The 27,273-nt window shown below is 55.8% G+C and overlaps 1 protein-coding gene across 1 annotated transcript in view; it reads left to right on the top strand.

The window, feature by feature from the left end:
• Positions 1 to 1,695: 1,695 nt before the first annotated feature.
• Positions 1,696 to 27,273, top strand: part of ASTN2 (astrotactin 2) — a gene marked incomplete at its 5' end in the record, with an annotated part of 368,996 nt that continues 343,418 nt past the window's right edge. Inside the window, one exon of the mRNA XM_082492552.1 lies at positions 1,696 to 2,041. Within this exon, the coding sequence (XP_082348678.1) occupies positions 1,696 to 2,041 (346 nt within the window). The remainder of the gene's footprint in view (positions 2,042 to 27,273) is intronic.

The raw sequence follows: 27,273 nt of genomic DNA, 5'->3' as shown, positions 1-27,273 counted from the left end.
TTTCTATGCGGTATTGTTTCTTTGCTTTTTTTGCCCAGAATAATTTTCAAAACTAGGAAGAAGAAATCAGCGTGCACCCTGCCTGGAAATTAGAACACACACTGACAACAGCCTAAGCCAGTCCAAAATCTATTCTTTCCCCCTTTAAAAAAAAAAAAAAGAGGGGAAACTTTTTTTTCCTATTACGCTTTTCCCAACCAACAACTGACGTTTAGGACTGCATTTTTTGTGAATTTTTTTTTTTTTCCACCATGCCTGGAAACTTCATCCCTCCCAGTTAGGCAGACCTGGGGTCCCACATTAAATGTTTCGTAACTAGTTGCCTGTTTGCTGGCGAGCGCTTTTTGGTTTCTCTCTATCCCTGCAGCTGGAAATAGGCACCGTACGCACACTGACACCCTTTTGGTGGGGGCTGCAGCTTGTTCAGGCTGTGAGCTGGAGCTGCGGCCGCTCCTGGAGCGGGGACTGGCCCCCGGGAGCGGAGCTTGAGCTGTTTGTTTGCTGGATTTCACGTTCTTTGCCATTCTGCCCTTGTTGTGGTTTTAACATTTGATGACCTAGGTATCTCAGAAGGCTGCTTTGCCTCAAGAGGCGTATGATGAATTGATCTTAATTAGCTTGTGGAAATAATATAAGCCTGAGCATTAAGCGTGCTTTGTTAGGGTTTTGACATCTTCTTTTATATGTACATCTACAAATAAAATCAGGTAGATTAGCAGTCACTAGGAAATTGTTGTTGTGAGTCACTGACTCATAACTACCGTAGGCTGCCTCTCCCCGGCTCCGTTAGTCATGCCCGGCCGTGGGCAGGGGTTCACGCGGCTCAGGGGCTGGGGTCAGCCGTGTCCCTTTTACCCATAGGGACAGGGTTTGCCTCCAAGCTAATCCCCGTCATTTCCACCTTCCCGGCGGGAAGAGCCGGTTGGCTCCGCCGCGGCTCAAGGCAGAGCGTGAGCCAAACCCGCGGCAGCGGAGCTCACCCGCTTTGCTTCATGCACAAGCTCCAGCCCTCGGGTGGCACCGGGGCACCCGTGCGACGGATGGATATAGAAACCTGTGATGAGACCTCAGCATCATTTATCCCTCCGGCTCCCATTTAAACACGGGCTGTTTAAGACCAGGTCAAAAATCTTTGCTAGAAGCCACCACTTGGCCTCCTCCAGGCGTGTCATCGCAAGCCATGGCCGCGTGCCCTGGCCGCTGGCGGTGCCTAATCACCAGTGAAAGGGTAATAACTAATAAAAAACTCCTGGAAAGCGTATTTCTGTGCTGTTGCGCCCTGGCAATGACCGGTAAGGCTGGGGGGTGGCAATGAGCCAGGTGCCGTGGCCGGGCGGGGGAAGCCTGGATGCTGTGCCCGGGGGGGGGAGCGGGGCAACCGGGGGGGAGGGGGGGGGGCGGTGCCGAGCCAAACCGGAACACCGGAGGGGACTGAATAGCCTTAAAGCTCCGCGGGGCTGCGTTTGCCTCCTTCTCCCCCCCCCCCCCCCCCCCGCCGGTTGAGCGGCGGAGGGTCCCCCCAGGCACGGCGACGAGGGGAGGGAGGGGGGCGGGCCGGGAGGCGGAGCCGGGCGGCGGCGGCGGCGGCGGGGCTGGGGCGGCTCAGTGCTCCCGGCTCCGCTCGCCTCCCCCCTTCGCCTCGCCTCGCCTCGCCTCGCCTCGCCGCCGCTCTCCTGCGCCTGGCTCCGGCCCGGCATGGCCGCTCCGCCGCTTCCCCGCCGCCTCTCCGCCGCGTCGCTGCTGCCGCTGCTGCTGCCGGTGCTGCTGGGCGGCGGGCCCGGCACGGCGGCGGCGGCAGCGGCGGCGTCCCCCCCGCGGGAGCCTCCCGGTCCCTGCCGGGTGAAGACGGTCACGGTGTCCACGCTGCCGGTGCTCCGCGAAAACGATATCAGCTGGAGCGGCGCCCCGCCGCCCCCCGCCGCCGCCGCTGCCGCCGCCGCCGCTGACTCCCGCCTGCTGCTCTTCGTCCGCAGCGAGCTGCCCGGCCGCGTCGCCGTGCAGGACGACCTGGACAACACCGAGCTGCCCTTCTTCACCCTCGGTAGGAGCCCGCACCGCTTCCCCCGCCGCCTCCCGGCCCGTCCCGTCGGTACCCGCCACCCCCCACCCTCCCCCCCCGCCACCCCTTCATCCGCCTCCCGCATCTCCGCGGAGCATCCCGGTGCGGGCAGCCGGTGCCGGGCTCTCGCCCCGCCGCGCCGGGATTCTCGGTCATCCCCCCCCTTATCGCCGACAGCCTGGTTGTGTTTTGGAGCTGTCGAACCCTGCCCTTATCGCACCCGCTTTTATTTTGGGGTTGTTTTGATTTTTTTTCTTCCCGCTGGGGAGGGATTTTTTTGGCAGGGCCCGAGGGGTGCCCTGGGAGTGAAGCGGCTCTGCTCGGGCTCTAAAGTGATGGGCGCCGCTTCTTGTGCTCCAACTTGAACGCTGAGCCCCGGAGGAGGTACCACCGAGCTTGGGAGAACGGGGAGAAGCTGTTTTTTCTAGCCGGAGCCTAATTTTATAAACGCTTCTTCTTAATTCTCGAAGCTCGCTCTTGCTTCACGCGCAACTCCAGCGCTGGGGTCGGCGGCGAACGCCTGCGGACTTTCCTCCGATCTCCGCGTTTGTGGGGAGGGGGATGGGACTAGAAATAATTCTGTTGGCGTACTTTCCTCTGGATGCCCGCTCCTCTCGTCTCAGATGGGGTGCCCGGGCTGCCTCTTGTCACTTTTATCCTTTTCTCTGCCTTAATCAACCTGGGGATCCTCCACGGGAACTGTTGAGGAGCCGTATGGAGAGCGCGGTGTTTACTCTGCCAGGTCACCGGAGGGTTTCTGTTGATCTTTTCTTTATCCACTAGCTCGCTTGCTTTTCCGTGTCTGACCCTAAGATAATTCGAGTACCCGCTTAACTTAGGGTCTGAGATCCTGCTTGTCACCGCTGGCTTGTGCCTCCCAGCGCATCGCCCTGCCTGCATCAGGCGTGTCGAGGTGTGCCCATGTGCAGGCTGACCCGGTGGCCACCTCGCCGCAAGTCCCTTCCCGTACCGTGTGGAAGGGGCTGCCTTTCACTGGCTGTGATGTGCCAGGGTAGGAAAATGACTGTCTGTGTCTCCCGGTCCTGTCATTTTGCCTCCTGTGAAGCTTTCTTGTAGCAGGCGCCTGTAATAAATAAGTTGATGGTACTTCTAGAGCCTCTTGGGCTCTGGCTTCGCAGTGTGGCTTCCTTAGACACGGTTGGTCAACCGCAAAAACCCCAAACAAACCAGATACTCTATTTCAAGTAATAAAAGTGAAAAATCAAAGGTTTGACGCGGTAGGAATGACATTTACCTTGAAGTGATTAAAAGTAACAAGAAGTTTCATGGTTCACCGAGTTGAATTTTCAGATGAGAGTAGGGTTTCTTCAGGGACTGGGTGTGAATTGCGCACTGATCTAAATATATCAGAAGGCAAAGAAACCCCTCTGTGTGTAGCTTAGGTAATAGCTCAAGTTGGAGGAGAGAAATTTGTCTTGATAGATCAGAGACATGATCTTGTATAGCAAATCCTATTTCTGTGAGTGACTGCCAGTAAAGAGACCATGTCTTGGTCTAAAAAATTCTCTTTTGCTTGCCTGGGATGTTGGTTAGGCATGTACTTTTGAATATGTAGCATGTCTCGTGCAAAACTGTGGGGTTTTTGCTGCCCATTCCTGGACAAAAGACCCCAAAATGTCCCCTCCTGTTTCCCTGAACCCGCAGGCATCAGGCAGATTGGAAGATAAATGGAAGCTTTGCCCATGGTGGGATGGCTTCATCACAGTCCTGAAATTAATCAGCACGTTGCCTCCAGAGAAGGTAAAACACTTGTCCTTCCCCAAGGTCTAGCTCATGAATTGCCGTGGATGCTCTGATATTTCAAAGTTGTTGCATTTCTTCCCCTCTCCTGGTGTGGCAACTGAGTCTCGCTCGCAGTTAACTCTTTTCTGGGTGAGCGCGTTAGCGGATTTCTGCTGGCTTGGTTCTCTAGCGCGGGAAGTAAGGCTGGAGTTTTCTGTTGTGTTTTTTTCCCCACTGCATCCCTTTCTAAGTTCATCGGCGGTTGGGAACCGGAGAGCTGCTGCTGCCTTGTACTGGGCTCCTGGAGGTGAAAATCGCGTTACACGTGGGAGGTCAGTCGCGTGGCTTTGGAGTGACTTGGGGGCAGGGATTGCTTTAAACAGCGGCTTCTCTTTGCCCAAATCTTCGCTAGCCCTTATCGTTAGCTGATATTTATGCATGTTGCTGGACCTGTTTGGTGGCTGGCTGGGCCTGAGCCGAGGGAGGCGCGTAAGAGCTGATGTCCTGCCCGTGGCAAATGTGTTGGGGGCTCCCTACTGCTTTTGCTGCTAGCAAAGACTGCTTTCTGGCCTCCTGGGGGTGAGGATGGTGGAGGAAGACCTCCTAAAGCACACATCTCAGGACAGCCACCCTGACTGACATCCTGGGCAGAGGAAAAAAAAAAAAAAACAACCCAAAGAACCAGCCCCAAAGCATGAAGCAGGCAGAGCTGAGTCCTACAGGCTCTGAAGTGAAATAAGTTGAGAATAAATTGAGGCCGCCCCGTTCTGCAGGGCTCAAAAGTCTTTCCAGGCCAGGGAGCATGAAATGAAACGCCGCCTTGCTTGGTGGCGATGAGTTTGTTTAAGTGCGGTGTTTGAGCAGGCGGTCTGCAGCCGTGGGTCTGCTCAGCAGCTCCGGAGGCTGGAGTGGTTCCCGTGCCGCTCTGCGCGGCAGGAGGGTGGGCGATCTGTTGCTAAAGGCTGGCAGATGCCAGAGCCGTGTCTGCAGCAGCCTGAAACTTAGAATCCTACTTTCTTTTAAGTTGGAAGAGACCTCTAAGGTCATCGAGTCCAATCGTAAACCTGACACTGCCAAGTCCCACTAAAGCACATCCCAAAGCACCACATCCTCTGCCGGTTGTTTTTAGGGGCAGACCAAGTTAAAATAGGCGGAGGAGATAGATGCTCTGCATCGGTACAAAGCACATGCAGTGCTCTGTGTCTGCTTACTTTAAAGGATCCCTCCTTCTAGGGAGGAAGCAACTTTTTCTGTTCCCTGACAACAAGAGATTTTATTCGCTCGAGTATAAACGCATGACACGCGGGTTGCGGGGCTGCATCCCTGCCTGCCGGAGAAGCCTGGTCTGCGGGAGCCGCTGCACCACTTGAGACGAAAGGAGAAAGCGGCGCTAGGAAATCCCCGGGCAGCTGACCCCTTGGCCCCACGGCACGCTTGCAGGAGGAGCAGCAGGAACAGCAGGAGCAGCAGCAGCCGCTTGCTCGCCTGCCTGAGCCGTGGGCCGCGCGTGGCGCGCGGGCAGCGCGCGGAGCCCGCTAGAGGGTGATGGGAGCTCGGAGATGCTCTGCCGGGAGCATCTGCTCTGCCGGGAGCCTTCTGCAGCGGGTCCAGCCTGCGCGCAGCCGCCTGCCAGCGGTGGGGAGACTGGGAGGGGGTGGTTTCATCCCTTTCCAACAGAGGTACAAAACTTTGTCTCCTTGTTGCATCCTTCCCGGGCTGCAGCGGGGGGACCTGCCGCCGGAACGCCGATGGGCAGCTCCGCTTTGCTCGGTGTCCCTTCTTCAGCGGGGTGTCACAGTTTCTGTATTTCCTACGCCTCGGTTTATTTTTTCTCTCTTGCGTTGGAGACAAGAAGGATGTTTCTCTCCCTACTCCCCTGTTACATTGCTATAAAATTACCCGGCAAAGCACAGTGGTGGCAGGAAAAGACAAATGTAACTTTGCCACCAGCGCGTTATGAATTGCTGTACATCCCCTTTCCTGAAAAAGCATCCTGCCCTTTCCTTAACCTTGGATACAACTGATGCTTTGCGGTATTTCTCCCCCCCCACCTCCCCCCCCCCGCCTCTAATTCTTCTAGTGTTACGCTGGCAAATGGTGCAGACGATCATTGACTTTATTCCTGTACAATGAGGTCTCTCCAAGGTATGTGTCTTGATTTAGTCAGCAGCCGTGTGCTCTGTACAATAGCTGCTCCACGAGCGCCGGAGCCTGCTTTAAGTGCAATTCAGGGAACGAAGCAGTTAGCTTCCGAGCTAATTTAGATGAGCTCTGCCTATGTGTGAGCAGATATATATAGAGAGAGAGAGAAGGAAAGAGGCAGACAAATTTTCACCGCTGCTCTTACCCGGTAGTGGCTTACGTAAGAACAGTTTACTACACACTCCTCATAAATGGCTTTAATGGATGCTGTTTGACTGGCGGCTGCGGTGCTACAAGGTGCTTTGTTTCGGTGGTTGTCAGAAAAGGTGCTCGGGCATCTCCATCACCGGCGTCCCGCCGCGGCCCCTGTGCGTGGCTGATGGTTATCCCTCGCTTTTCGAAGCTCTGCAGCTCCTCCATCTCCTCAGCAGTTCGCTGCTGCTGCTTCTTTTATCTTCTTTCTGAACTTTTCCTGGAGCCATCTTTTTGGTTCTTCTCCTCTTCAGGGTGAGAATGCATTAAAATAAGGGAAAGCACTTAGTTCCCTCTGGATTGTTTGAATTTACTGCTTTTTCTGAAAATGCTTGAGCAGGGTTTGGCCACCCTTGCTTTTGTCAACACCTCCCTTTATTGTGGAGAGGGGCGGAGAGGCTGGAGGGTACAGGGCAGCACCGGTGCCACTGAAGCTTTTTGACGCCGCTGGTCAGCAGCGCTGTGTCCTGCTGTGAGCTGACCTGCGAGGTCTGGAGCAGCATGGGGTGGGTGGCGGAGAGGAGCGTGCCCAGCGTGAGACCCTGCTCCTCTGACAACTGGGTTGTCTCTGCAGGGAGAAACCTATGAGCAAAGTTCGGTCCCTTTTCTGTTAACCGCCTCCTGCTAGACTTGAAGAGCTGCCCTGCACATCTGGCCAGAGGTTTGGTTAATCAAGTATTGGGTTTTTTCCTGTTTAGTTTTTTTTGGGTTTTTTTTTTTTTTTTTTTTCTCCCCTGGCTGTTCCAGAGGTAATCCAAGGGGTAAAGAGTGTCATCTTCTACCAGGCAAGTGGAGGGAGCTGAAAAGCCCCAGCGAGGTGGGACAGTGAAGATGAGAGGTGTTGGTGGGCTCCTGGGGGTGGGGACTGGAGGGGGATGTAGACCTGGGAGCGGGGGCTGCTTCCCTTTCCCTTCATGCCCGTCCACAGCCGTGCGTGGCCGTGGGGTCTGGGCCAGGTCCCCAGTGGTGGGGGCTGCCTGGGGAGGAAAGGGGGAGAAGCACCTGGTAGCAATGTTCCTCCCCCACTTGTATGAAAGGATATGGTGACTTCAGCTGTCCAAGCTGTTGGGTTCTTCTGGTTGGAAGGGGCAGGAGGGATGTGGTTGTACTGGGGATGTGAGTCGTGAGCTGCAGTCGTGCCCAGCGGGGTTGCAGGAGAGGTGAGCTCTCTAACACCCAGAAGGTCCGTTAGGCACAAAATGCCCATGAAAATGGGTCAGTCCACAGATGACCGTGTCCCTCCTCAAAGGCAAGGTTGAAGGTGGCTTCTCCAGCACGGTGGGCGTGTGGACTGGCGGGGGTTTTGCTTCGTCTCGGGTATTTTCTAGGGTGAAAATCCCAGTTAAAACTGGGAATCGGTAACTGAGTGGCAGGCTGTACTTGGAGAGCTGCTGCTTTCCAAGAGTACCCGCGTTGACCAGCTAGTGGCAACAGAAGATTAACTATGGAGAGAGGAGCCGGGTTTCTGCGGCGGAGCTGTCGGGCTGGAGCAGGGGGAGGAGGCGCCGGCTGGGGATCCCCTCTGCTCCCCCCGTCCTCCCCTGCCACGGCAGCGGGTTTTCCATCATGCCGGTGTGCCGGAGGTCTTTATTGCTGTTCTGCTGGCAGAAAAAAAAAAAAAAGTGCTTTTTTTCAGAATTAGGTGGGGAGCTTGTGTGTTTTCCGTGGGGGCTGGGGAGGTGGGTGAGCTCCGCCTGCCACGACGCAGACGTTGCCTCCAAAACTTGCTGCCTTTTCCTTTCTAAGCCCTAAAAGTGTGAACCCCGGCTGCGTGACGCGCAAGCCTTTGTGTTGCCTCGGTGAGACGGCGCTGATGCGCGGTGTCGGCCGGCTGTGAAGCCGGGCTGAGCCCTTGGGCTTTCCTGGTGGAACAGGAGTTGAGGCGCGGGACTGGCTGGGACAGGAGGAGAATGGATGGATCCCACTTGCGGGAACGATGAAGTAGTGATCTTACGCTACCTCGACACGTATGTTAGCAGTTGCAGGCGGCTTGAGAAACACCTCCTGTCACACCAAAACGCCTTGTGGAGCGCGGGGGTAGGCTGGGGTTGGAGGCTGAAAGGAGGAGTGAAGAAAATAGCAGTGCCTCGGTTGAAGCCTCTCATTGTCCGTAATTCCCACAGCACAGCTCATGTTGGGAGAGCCCTCGGCCCTCTGAAATGGGGAATGATGAGCCTGGGCCAGTCTTCCCTTGCTGCTCCCCAGCCCTGCCCCCGTCGCTACCTGTGGGGCGGGTGAGGGCACCGAGCAGGGACGATTCTGGGGCATAAGCAGCTTAAGGAATGGTGCCACTTAAAAGAATTGAATGCTTGTGCTGCTGCTCGGGTCTCGGCTAATGCGGTTAAGGTTTCCAGTGTCCAGACAGTATGGAGACGCTTAATGGTATTGAAGAAGCAGAATGGCACACGGAGGGGACGAGCAGTCATCTTGGCTGCCGGCATCTGCGCTGGCTGGGGGAGGCTTTCTGGCTGTCTCCTGGGAAGGAGGTGGGGGGGGGAGTTTATCACGGAGTAAATGATTTTGGCCCTTCGATCCCTTTGGGCATCTTCCCTGTATGCCGTGCGAGGAGCACTGCTCTCGGATGCATCCAGCGTGCTTATCCCGCTGAGGTCTGGGGAGGATGGAGGGATCCCTCGCAGGAGGAGGTCGGGCTGCCGCTGCCTGCGGGAAGATGGGGTGGATAAATTTGGAGCCAGGGCTCTGCCTGTGGGCAGAGGCGGCTGGTGGGGAGGAAGACACAAGTCCGAGTTCCCCCGTTTCTCATTATCTGTTCCCCACCAGCCTCGCACCCCTCCCTCTGTGCTTCCACCTCTCCCGTCTCTGTGCAAGACAAAGTCCGTATGAAACCGCGACCGGCTTTGAAAGCAGCAGCGAAAGGGGAGAAATTTTCCATTAGCAGCATCAGCAGCAAAAGAGATTTTTTTTCTTTTTTTTTTTTTTTTTTTTTTCCCCAGTCACCTGGTAACTGCTGTATTTAGGAAGATTACTGAGCTGATGGTGTTGCTCCCAGGCGTACGCAGGGGAGTGATCCTGTTAACAAGGGGAGGCGAGGGCCAGCGGGGATGGCCGGGCGCAGCAGGGGCTGCGTGGCGGAGAGCCGGTAAAGGTCGGCCGTGCATCTCTCTGCGGGGAGAGGAGAGCGGGAGAGGGGACCCGCTGGGCTGAGCGGGAGAGGAATCGCATCGCCAGCCGCACCACCGAGGGGGGAGCGGGGCCAGGCGGGTGATTTTGGTGCACGACACCTTTCTTTCTCCAGGTCTGACGAGATATAACTATGGAGGGGTGCTGCCCTGGCGGCACAGACCTTAGCAACTAACTTGGGGGGGGGGGGTCAACCTGCCCTCCCAAAAGCCCACGGCCCCGGCACCGCACAACTGGGGTGCAGCATCTGGAGCCCCCAGGTTTGGTCCCAGCCCTGCTGCTGGCCGTGAGCATCCCCACAAGAGCTCGGCTGTGCTCACGCCTTTCCGGCTTTGGTTCTTTTTCCTTTTTCCCCTCCCTCACCTCTCTCTGGGGGGCAGCGGGGTGGCCTCACCTGCGGCCGGAGCTCCGCTGCGTGAGCCGGGCTCCCCGGGGGCTGCTGCCTGCCGGGGCACTCGCCTAAGGTGAGCTGGCGTTGAGAGCGTGCCTGCGGCTGCCGCAGTCGCATCCGCGGCTGTCCCAAGGCCGTTCACAGCCCGTATCCTTCCCATGCTGCTTTTTCTGGTTGTCGAGCGGTTGGCGTTCCAGGGAGCGCAGCGCATCCGTGAAACACGGGATCAAGTGATGGAATGTAGGAGTTGGCAACAACATAGGGATTTATTTTATTTTATTTTATTTTATTTTATTTTATTTTATTTTATTTTATTTTATTTTTATTTTTGCCTCTAGCCAACTGCTCAGTGACATCAGCTTCTTGATGCGCCGCTCCCGTGTCGGCAGCGTGCCGTGATGGCGAACGCGGGGCGGTGTGGGGGGGGGGAGCAGGGAGGAGGGCTGGAGCGCAGCGTGTTTGCTGCAGCCCTGGACCAGGACCTGCTGCTTGTCTAGCCTGGCCGGGGAGCACCGGGTCTGTGTGCCGAGGCTGTAAAACCTCTGCCTCCGCTCGCCCTCGCCACGTTGCTGTCGCTCTGGCTGCCTGGGGGTCTGACGGGAGCTGGGGTAAACGCTGATGCCGCTGACCTAATTAATTACTCGTGCAGCCCGCTCCCAGAGTGAGATCTGCTCTCTCGGGTGGTTTCCCACGCGGATGGGCTTCCCGGGGCGGAGGAGCCCCCGCGGCAGATGCTGCCCGTTGTTCCCACCTCAGTCTCGTTACTCCGTGCTGCCTCACACAGAGTGCTGTGGGGGGCGGTGGGCGATGGAAAACCCTTCACCTTGGCTTGCTGGGTCTGAGCAGCCACCTGTGCGGTGGGTTCAGCATTGGTGGTGGCCCTGGAGAGCTTTGGGGCTTGTTGAGACATCCTGATATATCCCTGTTCCTTCTATCCCCATCACACTTCTTTCTTGTTCTTTGTACCTCTCATCTGCTCAAATTAGAGGGGTTTAAACTCTTTCCTGCCATGTAACATGCCCAAGGAATTCCTCCCAGGCTTCTTTGAAAGCCTTCTTCTTGGCATCTTGTTGGCATCACATGTTCTTCCACCTCTGATGTCTTGGGGAATCGGGACAGAGAGAGGTGCCCAGGAGGAGCGAGGTGTTGGGAAGGTGATCCAAAAGGAGGATGCACGTTCCCATCCCTTTCTTCCATGCCATTCAAACTGGGCAGCCCATGGTCGAGCTGCGGCCACAGACTCATTTGTAGCGTTTCAGGTGATGTGCTGGTTTGAGGTAAAACAGAATCAATTTTCTTTTTGGTAATTTTACTTTTCAGCATCAGTTAGGCTTCCAAAAAGAGCCAGAGCAGCGTGCTGGGGTTTACCTCCGTGTGCCTGGGGCTTTGCTGGTTCAGGCTCTGCTTCAGGGCCACCTGCTGAATGTAGCAAACGTCTTCCATCAACTTCTGGCTGGAGGAGGTGTTTGAGGGGGGCAGCTCGAGGTCTCCCAGGGGATGCCAGTGCTGGGTACCACTTGACTGAGGTAGGCTCACCCCACGGGAGCCTCCTGCCCTTACTGGGGATGGCCTCTGGGAGAGGAGGCTGCGCGGGTGGTCCAGCTAAAGAGGAGGGATGCTGTAGAGGCGCTGATCACAGCAGTGGTGTTTTGGGGACCCGACAGGTATGTTTGAGAACGAGACATGTTGCAGGCTGAAGGCACATCCAGCAGCGATGCCGTTGGCCTTACCTGTGCCGGCGAGTCCTCGCTGGCTGTCGCGGGAAGGGCGCTGGCCGCTCCGGCTGCCGTGTTCACATCAGGGGCTACAGCATTTCGCATCCCCCCGCGGTGTATTCGTCACCTGAAAAGCCCCCGGGCTTGGGCTGAACTTTGTGTTCTAGCAATAAAACCGTGCTAGGAAATGTGTGCTGTAACAAAGCCCATGGATATAATACAGCCGTATCATACTGTACCTTTCATCTTGAAGGATTCCCTCGGAGCTTTACAGGCTCGGTGTGCTGCAGCCTGCCGGGGTGACTGAACGCTCTCAGTACAGGCTGCGGTCTAATCTCGGCGGTGGCGTCGCCCCCCGCTCCCCCTCGCAGGGGCAACTTTATGAAGTCTGGTCTCGGACCAGCGCTGCGCCGGGTGTTTTCCTCTAAGCCTGAGTTTCTCGGGAGGGGAAAAAAAAAAAAAAAAAAAAAAGAGAACCGTGTAGCTGTTTGTTATGCAAAACCGGTGAAGAAATATTCTTCCCGGGGCAGTAGGAATGGGTGGGAATTACTTTCGTCCAGCTTCAACGGCTTCGGATCTTGGCAGAAGAAGCATTGGCAGGGGAACGTGCCCTCCCTGCAGCCCCGAGGAAGGGGATGATGAAGTCTGAGCGGTTGGGAGATGGCTTCTGGCCGTGAGCGGGGCGGCAGGGTTCAGCTGCCGGGCACGGGGGCTGCTGCCGGGGCAAGCTCTTGGGAGGGACGTCGTAAATGTCTGCCCAAAATACTTGGTCTGCAAGCCCTTTGTCACCCAATGGCCCCTTCTGTCCCCGCAGGGACAGTCCCCGAGCCAGCTGCTGATGGTGTGTCCATCTCCTGGCAACATCTGGGCTGCTGTGGCTCCTGCCACCCGCAGGCTGGGGGCAGGGGAGGGTGAAGCAGCCCTCTGCCTCGGTCACCCGTGGGGGTCTCCAGCTCCGGTTGGGTTTATTTTCCCCTGCCCCCGGCTCGCCTGGAGCTGTAGGGCGGTGGGAGGCATCCGAAGCTGCTGTCGATGGTGGCGGAGCCTAAAAATCAAAACTGGAAGTGGGATAAGGGGCACTTAACGAAGCTGTCAGCAGAGGCATATGCTTGAAAAGCGGAGGTTAGCTCCAGTCTATTTTTGTTTGGAGTGGTACACACTTAGCCTCTTTTGTTTAGCAGTTTGTTTATGGGATGTATTTTCCCATCCTGTGTCGCTCCTCAAATGTATGCTATAAACAATCTGCAAAATCAGAAGCAGCCTTTACTCGTTCCCATTAAATGCATCGTGGTGCGCAGGAGACCCTGAGGTCCTCGATGAAGGAGGAGACAACACACCAGCGAGGGAGGCTATTTCGTAACATTTGAGCATGGAAATTACTGGGGGGGCCCCTGGGATGGAGCAGGGACACCTCAAAAGTATATCAGCCTCTTTGTCCATTTGCAGAGGAGGCTCCAAGCCTTCTCACACTCATCCCTGAGGAGCACCGGCGTTACCACCCGCAGCCCCTTTAGCTTTGCCTCCTTCCCTGGACCCCATCGAGGTGGCTCCTCAGGCCACCAGGAGCAGGACGCGGTGTTGCCAGTGTAGTTGGTGGATCCTGGACTTTAAGAGCCGTCAATATCGATTGCATTTCAGAAAGGCAACAGAGGTTTGTGGTCTTTCTTGCTGTAGTTGTTGCAGGTGCATGCCTTGTACTGGATCAGCAGCCACGTGTTTCTCGCTTTATTTTTTCTGAGTGTGATCAGAGGGGCTAGAAGTGTATTTAATTAAATCGCAACAGCCTTGCTGCTTAACACAGTTCAAGAAGCCAGAGCTGCTTGAAGACAAACTCCATTACATTGCTTTACATTGCATTTATCACATCCCAGCGCTTGCTGTTTCCTCCTCTTCTGTTCTTTGCTCTCCCCAGCCAAGCAGCACAGTTGTCCTTACTGTGTTCCCGGCTTCTGCTGTGTCGGAGGAGGAAATCCATTATCCGGTGGCATGGCAGCTGGGAGGGAGGTCGGGGACGCTGCCTGTAGGGGCTGCTCATAGCCAGCTTGGGGTCTTGCCGGAGCAGCAGTTTGCACGACAGACACGCTGCTCTCTCGTTGTACTCAATTTTATTCTGCTTTTGTAGCAGCCGCCTTTGCCGCTTAGCTGACAAGCTGTTCCTTACCGTGCCGTGGCCCAGCGGCCGGCGGGAAGAGGGACAGGAGCTGGGATTTGGGCAGGGATGCTGGGGCGGGGATGCTGGGGCGGGGATGCTGGTGCAGAGATGCTGGGGTGGGGATGCTGGTGCAGGGATGCTGGGGCGGGGATGCTGGTGCAAGGATGCTGGTGCAGGGATGCTGGGGCGGGGATGCTGGTGCAAGGATGCTGGGGCGAGGCGCAGGGATGCTGGTGAAGGGATGCTGGCGCGAGGCGCGAGGATGCTGGGGCAGGGATGCTGGTGCGAGGGGCGGGGATGCTGGCGCAGGGATGCTGGCATGGGGTGTGTGGATGCTGGTGTGAGGGACAGGGATGCTGGCGTGGGGATGCTCGTGCGAGGCGCAGGGATGCTGGCGTGGGGATGCTGGTGCGAGGGGCGGGGATGCTGGTGCAGGGATGCTGGCATGGGGATGCTGGTGCAAGGATGCTGGTGCGAGGGGTGGGGGATGCTGGTGTGGGGATGCTGGTGCGAGGGGCAGGGATCCTGGTGTGGGGATGCTGGTGCGAGGGACGGGGGTGCTGGTGCGAGGGGCAGGGATGCTGGCACGGGGATGCTGGTGCGAGGGGCAGGGATGCTGGCACAGGGATGCTGGTGCGAGGGACGGGGGTGCTGGTGCGAGGCGCAGGGGCGCTCCCATCCTCTGTCTCCGCTCCCCGGCAGTGCGTGTGCTGCCCGAAATCCCGTGTGCCACCCCAAATTGTGCGAGCCGGGGGGAGGTTTTCTCTGCTGCCTGGGCTCGCGCTAAAGACTGTTGTAAAACCTTTCCCCTCCTTGCCGATGAAGGGTTTTACAGCATGTTGCAATGAGCCACTTAAACGCAAAACAGGAGGGAAAAAAAATCCTGTTTGCAGCACTGCTCCCGGCTGAGCCGGCGTGGCAGCCCGGAGCCTGCGCCGGGGGAGATACGGGGGGTTTGTAGGGGATGCTGAAGCAGAGTTGAGCCTCGGGAGAGCCTTCCCTTTGCAGAGCAACACATGAGTGTTTCTCCCGTGGCATCTCCCAGCTGTGTTACCTCCCCAAAACAGCGTTCCCCGCTGCTCGGCAGGCTGCTCTGCCCGTTTGGGGTGTGCCACAAGTCATATGAACCCAATATTTTAGTAGACCTTGGTCTGCAAAGCCTCTCTCCAGCAGGAACGGTGCAGGTTTCTCCGTGGATACCTGGCCCACATCCAAAGCAGCTCTGTGGTCACCTCTCTGGTGACCCGGCGTCCCAAATGGCCCCGTGTCCTGCAGCATCTCTCTGCAGGGGGCCGGTGTGGGACATGGGCTCCCTGACCCTGCTAGCGGAGGGGGTCTGGGCTGGGAATGAGGGGGATGTTTTTGCCGTGCCTCTAAAAGGCAAGGTTTTTCTGTGGATGTGGGGCTGCAGTTTTTAATCACCGCTTGTTCTGATCCTCTCTCTACAAAACTGCTCTGAAGGCACCTAAGGGCAAACCAGCAGGTGTTAATATTCTTCTCATTTTGCTGTTGTTGGGTGGGGGAAGAATTTAGATTCAAGAAAAGCTGTTATTTGAAATGGTGCTTCTCGGTTTGGCTGTGGCAGCTGGAGGGCAGGTGAGACCTTGGCGAGAGGAGAGCTGCTCTGGACCTGGCTGGGGGAACAAGCTGCAGCTCTAATTTGGCTGGTAATGGCCATGAAGCGTTTTCCCCAGTCTTCTCCATGGCCTCGTTCTTCCAACTCTATGCAAATATTTGCAGCAGTTAGGGAGCTGCCCAGGGAGATTTTTATTCCTGGCATGGATGGAGTTAGAGGGAAAGGTTGGGCCAGGAGTATGGTCTCACGGTGGGCACCACGATCCACCTTGTCCAGCAGCTTCTGCTGCGGCGGCCAGCAGAAGGTGGGGAACAGGGCCCCTGGAGCACCCCATGGAGGTTTGCTCCTGCGTTCCCACGGGATGCTTGGTTGCACATAGCTGCAATCGGCATCTGTCCATCTTTACCAAGCTGAAAGGGTCCCACAGCAGCTTCCAAGGGGCTCCTGCATCTCCCTCCTGCATCTCCCTGATGTTGGCCTCTGGGAGGTCCCTCTGTTGATGGGGATACTGCGTAGTGCCATGCACAGACGGGCTGCGGCGGGGGAAGAGGGAGGTTTTTCTTTGAGGTCTCATGGACACGCCGAGTGCTGACCAGGGGCCGGCACAGAGGGATGGATGCTTCTGTTAATTAGCGCGAGATGAAAGGAAAACTTGTTTTTATTCAAAGAGCGGCTTGTTCCAGTTTCATCGCAGCCCCTCAGTTCTGAGCTTTAAAGTTCGGCGTATGTGTGAACAATAAGTTTGGAAAGATGTTTTGAAGCCGAAATCGCAGCATTGTTATGAAAATGCTGAAGGGGAGTTGTGACACTGTTTTGAAGATGAAAGTATTTTTACAATCTTAAACTGACACATTAAAAGGAAAAAAAAAGGGAAAAGTAAAGTAAAGTTTGTATGAAAGACAGCTCTCAACAAGACTTTCCCTGACCAGAATCAAACGGGACCATCCCTGAAGATCAGTGAAGGCACTTTGAGGTGCTGCTGGCTTTGGCTGTCACATAGGTGACCCTGCGTCCAGCGTGGCAAAGTGAGTGGTGTCTGTTGGTGTTACTGGTGTGTGCTGGGCAGGTGAGCACCATCCAGCCCTGGTGGAGGGAGCAGTGGGTTCATAGAATGGTTAGAGTTGGAAGGACCTTGGAGATCACCTAGTTTCACCCCCTGCCCTGGGCAGGGACACGTCCCACCAGCCCAGGTTGCTCCAAGCCCCGTCCAACCTGGCCTTGAACCCCTCCAGGGATGGGGCAGGGTGCCTCCTGCCCTGTTGGGTGCTTACTTTCCTCCAGGCAGCTGCGGGAGCAGCAGAGCAGCAGGAGGAGGGCGTGAGATGAGATGTTGATGGAGCATGGACATGTGCTGGTCCCATCCTTGCTGCCCAAGCGATGCCCCTGCCACTTCTGACCCCAGCAGCGCTCGCTGCAGTTGGAGTTGGTCTGTGAAAACTAATTTTTCACAGCTGTTTAGCAAGCGTCTGCCTAATGGATTAACCGAGCAGCACCTTCTCAATGCAGAGTGAAAGGGGAGGCTGGACCTGGCCTCCTCCAGTGTCGACAGTCATCTCTGGGCTGCTCCTGCCCCTTGGCTGTTCCCCGGGGCTCGTTGGTTTGTACCGTTTCATCCCACCCGTGGGCACTGGGGAAGTTGGGCTGGGGGGCAGAGGCTGGCTATGAAGCACCGGTGTGGGGAGGGTGAACGGCCTGGTGGGTCTGGGGACTCCCAACAGCTTGGGCTCCATCACAGCCTCTTCCAGCGACTGGTTTCCTTGTCCCAGTGTTGCATCTCACTGGTTTAAGCTGCAGTCCCTTGGTCCAGCCCTATCTGCTCGTGCGTTGCCTCCTGCACAGAGCCACCTCTTACAGAGTCAGAATCGCTATGGTTGGAAGAGACCTTTAAGATCAGAGAGTCCAACTGTTCACCCAGCACTGCCAAGTTACCGTTAAACCATGTTCCTCAGCACCACGTCTACACGTCTTTTAAATCCCTCCAGGGATGATGGTTCAACCACTGCCCTGGGCAGCCTGTTCCAGTGCTTGACAACCCTTTCAGTGAAGAGATTATCCTAATATCCACCCTAAACCTCCCCTGGCACAACTTGAGGCTGTTCCCTCTTGTCCTGTCGCTTGATCCTTGGGAGCAGAGACCAACCCCCTCTCTCTACCCCCTCCTTTCAGGCAGTTGTAGAGAATGATAAGGTCTCCCCTCAGCCTCCTTCTCTCCAGGCTGAACACCCCCAGTTCCCTCAGCCGCTCCTCATCTTGCACCCCATGAAGACGTAGCCTACGGGAAGGTGGCCGGGCTGTCTATTGAGGCTGTGCTAAGTGACCTCCCGCAGCTCCTCTTGGCCGGGATGGCGACCAGCATCGTTGGTCGCTCACCAACCACCTTTTCTTGGCATTTTCTTTCCCATGACCGCCTAAATGCACCGGTTAGTGGCAATGGTTTTTTTATTATTCCCATTAAGCTCTAGCTTCCATTGCGCTCCCTCAGGTACCCAGGGGCCTCTGAGCGCCTGCCCTGGAATGAAGAGCAATCTACTGCGATGTCCGAGGGGGCCGTGCGAGTGGCAGGGCCACGAGCCCCGGTCTGCTGCAGAAGAGCTGTCAGGCAGTTCCTTCGTTAGAAAATAGACACCAAAAATTCCTCTTCCGCCCCCAACTTTGTCTTCCTGCCAGCCCTGAATTCCAGATTTATTTAAGGGTCTTTTCTTTTGGGCTCGGGTGGGTGTGGAGCGTGTATTTTTTGCCATGTGAGTCTGACAAGCCCTTGGGGAGGATGAGTGGGTGTCTTGAAGCGTTAGGGAGAAACTTGGCAAGTGCTTCAGCTCCAGGGATCTCTTTGCATTTTTGGCTGCATCTGCTTTTTCTTTTTTTTTTTTTTTTTTTTTTTTATCCTGCTGCTCTTAAACTTTTCTGAACCAGCAAAGTCACACACTCCGGCAGCGCTGCCATCCAGGAATGACGCCGCTCCTGTTCCTCGAAGGCCTGGCCGCAGAGACGAGATGGTTTCCGTGGTTTCTCCTGAGGGTGCCAACTGATGGATGGTGCTGGATGGGACACTCCTGGGGTCCCTCTGCCCATCCCTCCCGAATCTGGGCGTTAACCAGGGATGGGGATGGTCTTGCCTTCTGTACCTCCTAGAGGAGGATCCTCCACTCGTAGAGCTGGGATGGAGGTGGGCAGGAAGGCGCTCAGAGCCGCACAGCCCATGTGGGACGTGCATGTCATGCTTGGGTGCTTCCCAAAGGAAGGAGAGGCTCTCCTGAGCCTCTTTGAGGTGCTGTTTCTTGTCGTGCCTTGTTCCACGCTCCCAGCGTGGTTCCTGCCCTTGTGTAGGGGATTCGGGGTCTGGTTTCAGGAGGTGAGAGCAATCTCTTGGCTGTGGTGGTGAGGAGGAAGAGCTGCCCTCCCTGTTCTTTGCTGTACTGGGGTTAAAGGAAGCGCACGTGAGTGTGCGGATTCATCTGGTGCAAAATACAGGGCTTTTGAGTCATTCTGGGATTCTCTTCTTGGCTTTGCTGCCGACTCCGAAACGACCTTGACCGAGTGAGCGCACCTCCCGCGACCTCTTCCCTCCCCACCGCTGGCAGGGGGTGTCCCCGTTTGCATTGCCAACGCGATGTAGAATTCCTGCGTGGAGGTGGGAGGGAGGGACGGACCCTCTCCGCTCCTCCCCGGCTGCCCTGCCCGCGGGCTCCCGCTGGGCGAAGAGCCGGGGGAAGGAGACCAGTGGAAGCGCAAAGCCAGAAGTGGGAGAAACGGGTGGGTGGAGGAGTGATGAATGGGCTCGGCAGACCAGGAGCCACGGTTTCCCCGAGCTGGGGCAGCTGCTGCCCCGTGGGTTTCTCCATCTGACGGTCCTCCCCGCAGCTCTACAGGCGGCTGGGCAGCGGGAGGGCAGGATGCTGCTGTCGAGTCCGATGGCTGTAACGCGCCGTCCCGTTAGGAGTTGGGGTTTTCTCTCTGCTTTAGCGTGCTGAAAATGATCTGCGCACTTGAAAGTTCCCCTCTCCCCCGCGTGCACGCACGGCTCCTGATCTCGGCGAGAGAGTGACAGCTTCTCTAATTAGGCAGCCGTGGAGGTAACCTTAGCAACTCCACGCTGGTGCTGGGGACCATCTCCAGCTACCGTAGGAGATGGCGTGTCTGGTGTTCAAATGGCCTCTCGTGAGGCCGGGAGAGCTCGGGCTGCCCGCCCGCCCCCCCGGCGCCGTTTCACGCGGCCGGCGGTGTCTGCCATGCAAAGCGAGAGCCGCCACGGGAGGAGGCACCTACGTCCCATCGCTGCTCGCTCTGTTCTTGACGCACAGGCTGGTTGCGGCTCTGGGGAGAAGGGCTGTGGTGTCTGTGGGCAGTACTGGAAGGGAACTGGTGCAGAAGGAGGTGCTGAGCCTGCTTCGCCATCGGTGATAAGTGCTCTGCTGTGAGGGGGGCTTGGGGCTGCATCAGCGGAAGCTCTGGAGATCCAGGAGAGCAGGACCGTGCCCTCCAGGAGCGCAGCGTGGGCTGTGCCTGTGGCTTGTCCCGTCTCCTTAGGTTGGGAGCTGACGGCCTGGCATCAGAGCGGCGCTGGCCGGGGCTTGGAGGGTGGTTGCGGGCACAGCAGGGATCCGTGTTTGCCGCAAAAGGACCAGCGGTGTCCTGTGCCCTGAGAGCCTGCCCGCACCACAGCATCCCCATCGGATGCTCCGTCCCCCTCGTCGGATGCTCCGTCCTCCCCATCGCTCCATCCTGCCCGTCCTGGCTGACGCGGCGGCTGCAGCACTGAGCGCTCCCTTAAAATCTGACTGTGCCTCCTGCCCCGTGGGCTGGAAGGGGCCTCGGCTACTCGAAACAGCGCTCGGAAATACTTTTTTATAGCAGCTGGGAGCGAGCCAGGGTGAAAATGAGCTGAGGCCGCTGAAGGGAGATAAGCTGAGACGTAAACTGTGATTTTCTGCCCTGTGAGCCCTATGCATGGATTTCATCTTTTAATGGAAGTGCAGTAAATAAAAGCCATTTTCACAATAAGCTGAGCAACAGGTCATAAGCGTCTGAGCCACTGAAATTGATAGAAGCGAGCTAAGCGTAACAAATCTCCCAAAATTGCACCAGACTCCACTTGTATCTAGTCCCTTCCTGCATCTCACCAATTATAGCAAACGGCAATTATTTCTGAGCCAGAGCTTCCTCTGAATAAAACCTCAGTCAAACGGCAGATGCTTTATCTTCTTTTCAAATAGATTTGTACCGGAGGAAAAACCCCCAGTGGGGAGAAATCCCATTTGAAGGGGCTTTCCCTAGCAGTCTTTGCAGAGACAGTAGACGCTGGACATGCATGGAAGCCGAAATTTGACCGGTCCGTAGTTTGCTGGCTCTGGCCGAGAGGGGAGATGTCACACACGTTCCCTTTCGAATGTCACTTGTGTCTTTGTTAGGACGGAGCGTGGGCTGGGGATGTGCTGGCACCAGCCGTGACCCTCTCGCTGCTGGGATGCTCCTGTTGACGGGGCCATTGTGGAGCGTTGACTTTTTCTCCTTCTTTCAGTTAGATCCAGTACGTGACTGCCCAGTCCCCACCACCGGGCTCCGTGCTGGTACCCAGCGACGCTTCTGGGGTATAAAGCAGACTCTCAAGCCCACGCTCAGACTAAATGCCAACACTCTTGTCCCGTATAACCTCTAGGCTTTTTTTAGAAACATCTCTGCCGCAGAGCCTTGGGGATGCACCTGCAGCAAGGAGAGCGTCTGGGGTGGAATTTCCTCATCTCTGCACCAGTTCGTCCGATTTGAGGGGGGTTAGCTGGGAATTTATTAAAATTTATTTGCAAGCGCTTTTCAAGAGGCGCTCATTTTATAAGCGGAGTCGTGGCACCGCTGGTTTTACCTGCTCGGTCTGCAGTCCCGAGTCAAATAGCCCTCTCTTCACCGTTGCTTCTGGCTTGGTGGCGTCCGAGCAAGATGTCCCCGGCGGCGCGCAGCCCGCAGGGCTCGCGGAGGAGGGTTGTGCGGGTGGCTGTCGGCGTGAGCACGCTTGTTCCTTGGCCGAACGGCTCTAAACCCTGGTGTTTTTCTATACGTGGGAATGAAGCGCGTTGCTTGGGGTTTGTTGGAAGGGCGCTCCTGCTGTTCGATGCTGCTAGGGATGCTGACGAGGAAGTGCCACAGGATAGCGGGTGCATGAAGCTCAACTGGCTTTCTGATTGATGTCGTTAGTGGTCCCTACTGAAAAATCCCTGGGAAGCCGGACGCTTTCTGTCTCTGGATTTCTCCACAAGTTTTAGCTGAACAGCTTCTCGTTAGGTGCGTAGTGGCTGCTAATGTGGCCCCCTCCCGGCTCCCCGAGAAAAAAAAAAATAAAATAAATGGCAAGGTCTTGAATTGCCCAAGAACTGATTTGTCTCTGGTGGTGGTGTTAGTGAAGTGCGTCACTGGGGTGTTTCGCGGCGCCTGGGAGCCTGCGGGAGAGGAGCGGGCTGCTGCATCGCCGGCCCCGGGGCCGCTGCGGGGAAAGGCTTTCCTGGCACGGGCGAGATGGGGGATCACCAACGGGGAGCGATGAGCGTTGTTCAATGATGCGTCCTCCCCTGTCACGGGGGAGCAGGGTTTGATTGATTTACTCTATGTTAGCTTCGCATGAAGAAAACCGTTGTGTTATTTTTGGGGGGTTTTTCCCTTTTTACCTTAGACTTGGAATTACTTTCTCTTTTTTTTTTTTTTTTTTTTTTTCCCTTCCTCCTTGGAGGGCTGTTAATGAAAAGCACTGAACCAGCTTCTCTTCAATTTAATTTGTTTGCATGAGCTGAGCTGGCAGCTCTCCCCCCGCCTATTCCCCCCCCCCCCCCCCCAACACCTCCCCAAAATATATGTCAAATATTTGCTGAGAGCTTCCAGGGCTGCCTCCGAAGGGGCTGCGCACACAATCCCGCCTGCAAACCTTCGCCATAAACTTTGCAGCTCAGTGCTTGCGGGCAAATCCCTATGTGTGTGTGGCCGGAGTCCCCTTGTCCAGTTTGGTGACGGAGCGTGTGCGATGTCCCCGGGGGCAGCTCATGGGGGGAATTTCTGGGGAGAGCAGCCCTCGGAGATGGAGTGAGTCCCGTTTCTCCGCTGAGGCAGCGGGTAGAAGGAGGGGAAGCGTTAAAAAGTCACGAAAAGCTGCATTTCAGACCTCTGCTGGGCTTTCATGGGGAGGGGAGGGTTGGCTGGTGGCAGGTCCTGGGGTGGTGAGAAGGGCCGGCCCTAGTGACAAGCGATAGGATGAGAGGAAACGGGTTCAAGTCATGCCAGGTGAGGTTTAGATTGGATATTAGGAATTTTTTTTTCACTGAAAGGCTTATCAAACACTGGAAGAGGCTGCCCAGGGAGGGGGTGGATTCGCCATCCCTGGAGGTGTTTAAAAAAAGGGTGGACATGGTACTTGGGGACATGGCTTAGAAGTGGTTTTGTCAGGGTGGGTTAATGGTTGGACTTGATGATCTTAAAGGCCCCTTCCAACCTCAGCGATTCTGTGATTCTATGATCTCCAACGGGCAGAGGGAGATGGAGGGTCACGATGGGCAACATCACGATGGGCACTGGCCAGGCTGTGAGCGCCTGTTTTGCCGGATTCAGAAAGCATTAAGAAGCCTTCCTGTGTCCTCCTGCCTTTCTCTGGAGAGGTGTTGCAGGATGCAAACTAAATTCCAGGTGTTTCCCGAGTAGGTTTTTTTTTTTTTGTTTGCCTCCCCACGTGCACGTGGGCAGCCCCACCATCAGCATCTCCGCTGCTGCAGGATGGCACAGGCACCGGGTTTGGAGCGGGTGAAAGGCAGCCCCGCTCCCCGCGGGCACCGCCGTGCTGCCTCATCTGGTGTCAGAAGCAGGGATGTGATCGGGTCTCGCAATCTCCTTTGCCATCTCTCTGCCAGCTGTGGCACATCTGGCTCTTCTTTCCTGGTCCAGCAGCAGCCAGGGCTCTCCATGCATCCCGCCTGGGGGATGCGGCTCCGTCATCCACCTTCATAGTCTCCTCTGTTGGCAGTATTGGAGGCAAATCAACTAAAATATTGGATCAGCGTGGTTATTCGGTCCATCCACCCTCCTCTGGCGAGCGGTTCAGCGTGCAGAACGTGGTCACTTACTCGCCTAAACAGAATTTCTTGGTCCGCCTCCCGCGGCGCGCGATGCACCCAGCCGGAGGAGCAAACCGCAGCTGCCCAAGACCCTCCGCACACCGCAACTCCCTCTCCGCTTCTCGCGGCGTTGCCGTAACGCAGTCGGCCCCCGCGGACTGCTTTTCGATTTGGGAAGCGCCGTCTTTGTCTCCTTTTGCCTCGCCAGCTGTAATCCCTGCCTGGCTGTGCCCCTGCCTGCCTAGCCGTTTATTTCCCTTAATCTTTTTGTGAAGCACTTTTAGCATAAGCTCTCTGAAAATCCGCTGAAATTAGACCCTCTAAATCACCTTCATCTATTTTACGGGCTTTCTTTCGCAGATAATACTGCCAGGTTGCGTAGCATGCCTCTTTTCCACCATCCCTTAAGGGAGTTGCGTTGCCTTGACCTGTTCAGATTATACTTTGCCGGTTTTTATATCGGCTGACCCCTAATTAGACGCCGAGTGAAGCTCCTGCTCTCCTGCAGTTTGGTATTTAGCTCTGCGTGGTCCATTCAGCATGGTCTTCCGCTTTTTAAAAATAAAATAACAATAAAAAAAAAAAACACAAACAAACCAAACCCAAACCAAACTCCCACAGCTTTTAGGAAAAAGCATCTCGGTGGATATGGTGGGAATATCCACAATTATTAGTGTTTGGTACATCGCTGTGTCTGAGCTAAGCAGCCCGTTCGGCTCGGAAGGACCGAGGTGAGCTTGGCAGCCGGGGTGCCCCCGAGTTTGGCTAAGTAGCCACAACTTCTGAGAAACCTCACCGTGCGCCTCTGCCGTAGCTTTTCTGATAGCTCATGCCTCGTTCGATTTGGGGGGGGGGTGAAGCAGGTGTTTGTCCTGGAGATGCTGACCCCCGTGAGATGGGGAGAGCCGGGGATGAGCCGCTGGCGGTGGTCCGAGGTCGGGGCTGTGCGCGGGGAGGAGGGAGGCCGGAGGCTGATGCGCAGCCCCGCGCTCCGCGGGAAATTACCGTTTTCTTTCTTCTATGGTAAAAGAAGCCCATTTTCGAGGCGCGCGGCTGCGGCCTCTCCCTGGTGTGAAAACTTGGGGGAAAATAGCGTTGTTGACCACCTCTCTGTATTTGGGCAAATGAGGCTGTTCCGAGCACAGCCTGCCGCCTCGCAGGCTCAGGCATAACTGTATCCAGCAGCTGGAAGCTGCAATTAGATAAATTCAGGCTGAAAATGGAGCACAAATCCCCAAATGAAATTAGCTGGCCGCTGCGGGGTGGGGGGGTCGCGCTGCGTGATTGCTGCGATCTCTCCCGCCCGCCTGCGTCTTCGGGAACAGCCGGTTTCTGGAAGAGCTGCTCACGTGGCGGCTCTCTCCCGTACTCCAACTGCCGGAAGGCTACAACAGCCCGGAATATTGCTTTTTTTTTTTTTTTTTTTTCCCTACTCCCTACGAGTAAAGCAAGCTTCTTCCCGGACTTCTCAGGAAGGGTAGGACGATGGAGGGATGTCTTTGAATAGAAACATCTATCCTCCCCTGCGTCCCTCCTCCTTCTCCCCCCATCCTCTCGCTCCTTTCCGCAAGGTTAAATGCCACAGCAGAGAAGGAAATTGAGTTTTGGTGTCTGTGCTCCCAAAGGCTGCCCTCAGCCGGGGAAATGCATCATCCCGCTGGGCTCTCGTGCTAATCCCTCCTGGGATTGCTTGCCGGCTGGGAGGCAATGACACAGACCGAAGGGGTTACAGCCGACGCTCCCAGTGTCCTCGGGTCAATGGGATGCTGGTCCCATCATGCACTTATAATGGAGAGGGTATCTCGAGAAGCAGGGATTTATTTACTGTGTCTGGCCTGGCAGGGGTAATTTGGGATTGGAAGGAATAAGTAATGAGATTTCCATCTTCTGAGGGCAATGCCAAGTAAAAACGTATGAGTCTATTTCATTTTTTTTTTATTGTTTAGACGAAAAGGAACCTCGCAGCCCGCACAACGGGGTGGGCTGTATATTAAAAAATAGAGGATAAAGCCTGGGAGCAGACCTGCAGAAGCTTTGTAAGAAGGACTCCAGGACATTTTCCCCAGTAATCTGTGGGTTGAAGAGCTATTGACCCGAGGGTGGGCTTGCGGAGAAGGAAAAATCATGCTGTCCCCCATCCTCTCGCCCCCAGTCTCCCTTCCCATAGGGCTCAGTGAATTCTGCCTCTGATCACAGAATCACAGAATGGTTTGGGTTGGAAGGGACCTTGAAGACCATCCAGTCCCACCTCCCTGCCCTGGGCAGGGCCACCTCCCCCCAGCCCAGGTTGCTCCAAGCCCCGTCCAACCTGGCCTTGAGCACCAGGTGTAGGCTGATGGTGCGGGTCGCCATCAGCTGATGGGGGACTTTATCTTCTGCCTCCCCTTGGCGGGGTGTGGATCGGGCTGTCCGGGAGACGTCCTCCTGCTGAAGTGTTACATCCGCCGCGCTAAGGAAGAAAGATGCATCAAAGGTCTCTGTTTTCAGGGCGGGAAGAAATTGAGCCCGTGTTGCCCATCAGTGCATGTGTATATGTACGCACATATGTATGTGTATATAAAAAAGCCTATTTAAACATGTTGGCTAACACATTAAAAATAATTGTTATTGGTTACACAAATTACTAGCAATATTGCTATGGCTGTATTACAGCTTAAATTTTCACTTGATTGCTACCACATAATTTTTAGCAAATAACCAAAGCGTTCTAACTTAAATATTGTCACAGTATCATTTTAGTAGGCAAATGAAGTAATTATAATCTCCTTGGATATTAGGGTATCTTCTACCTACCAATGTACACGTAATGCATTTTGCCGATTTCAAGCAGGCTTTGGAGAGCCGCCTTTTCTTTAGTGGTAGTTCTGGAAAGCTTGGGGAAAACCAACCCCTTCCGCTGGGTCAGCGGGGAGGTCTGCAAACGGGGAGGAGGACACGCGTGTCCCGGTGCCGTCCTTCCCGCTGAGGCTTTTAGGGGGCGTCGTGATTTAGGCTAAATCCGCTACTGGGGACCTGGGGGACCCCAGACGGGACCGACAGATGCTCCCCTCTACCCCTCTTCAAAGAGAGGCAGAGGAGGAAAAAGAGACTTATGAGTTTAGAAGGAACTAAACTAATGAAATATTAATAATAAAATAAAAAAAGGAATAATGAAAAATATACAAAACCGTATCAAGCTCCCGAGATGACAATCGCGACACCAGTTGGCACTGGGGCAGCCCCAGGCTGGACTCAGTGACGGACGGGAACTGGATTCCGGATCTGGATTCAGGATGGGGATCACAGGCAGATGAACAGAGTCCTCCTCAGACATCGGCCATTGGAGGAAGAGCGCTGACCCTTTGATCCCTCAGCTTTTATCCTGAGCGTGAGGCAGATGGGATGGAATACCCTGTTGGTCAGTTTGGGGTCACCTGTCCTGTCCGCTCCTCCCTGCAGGTGGGACCCCACTATGCTTTTCCGCTTCCGACCCTCCAACGGGGCAAATACCAAAGTTGGTTGGCCGTGGGGGTTACAGCAATGAGTATAAGCGAGAGCCGCTCTGCATCCCGTGCCCGGGCATCGGCTATAGACGTGGGTCTGATCGCTCTGGGAGAGCCAACACTGTCTGCACAATATGCTGTTAATGTCAGTAGTTAGAAGAGGCCCAGCTAAGAAGCAAAGTTACTGAACAAATTTAGTCCTGTTTTACCTCAAACCAGGACAGGGGGTTGCTTTTGTCTGCGCACGGAGAAGCTCTTCCCAGGGGTTAAACTCGGCAATAACCTGCCCTGCTGCGGGCACGAGGGCGGTTCGGCAGCGGTTGGGCAGAGCTCGTGGCAGAACAAGCGTTTCTGGCGTAGTGCTGGCCTTTGAAAATGATCTGCCGATCTCTTGCGGCCCCAAGACCTGAAATCTTCTCGGGGTTGCTTTCCAGCTCTGCAAATGGAGTTTGGTGCATGCGTGGCAGCGAGCAGCTCGGTGCTGCTGGTGCTGCTGGTGCTGCTGGTGCTGCGGGGCTCCCGGGGGCGCAGGCAGC

The sequence above is a fragment of the Vanellus vanellus genome (genome assembly GCF_965231255.1).
Source record: "Vanellus vanellus genome assembly, chromosome: 18".
Classification (NCBI taxonomy): domain Eukaryota; kingdom Metazoa; phylum Chordata; class Aves; order Charadriiformes; family Charadriidae; genus Vanellus; species Vanellus vanellus.
The sequence above is the reverse complement of the archived record's forward strand: the minus strand, read 5'-3'. Positions and strand labels throughout refer to the sequence as shown.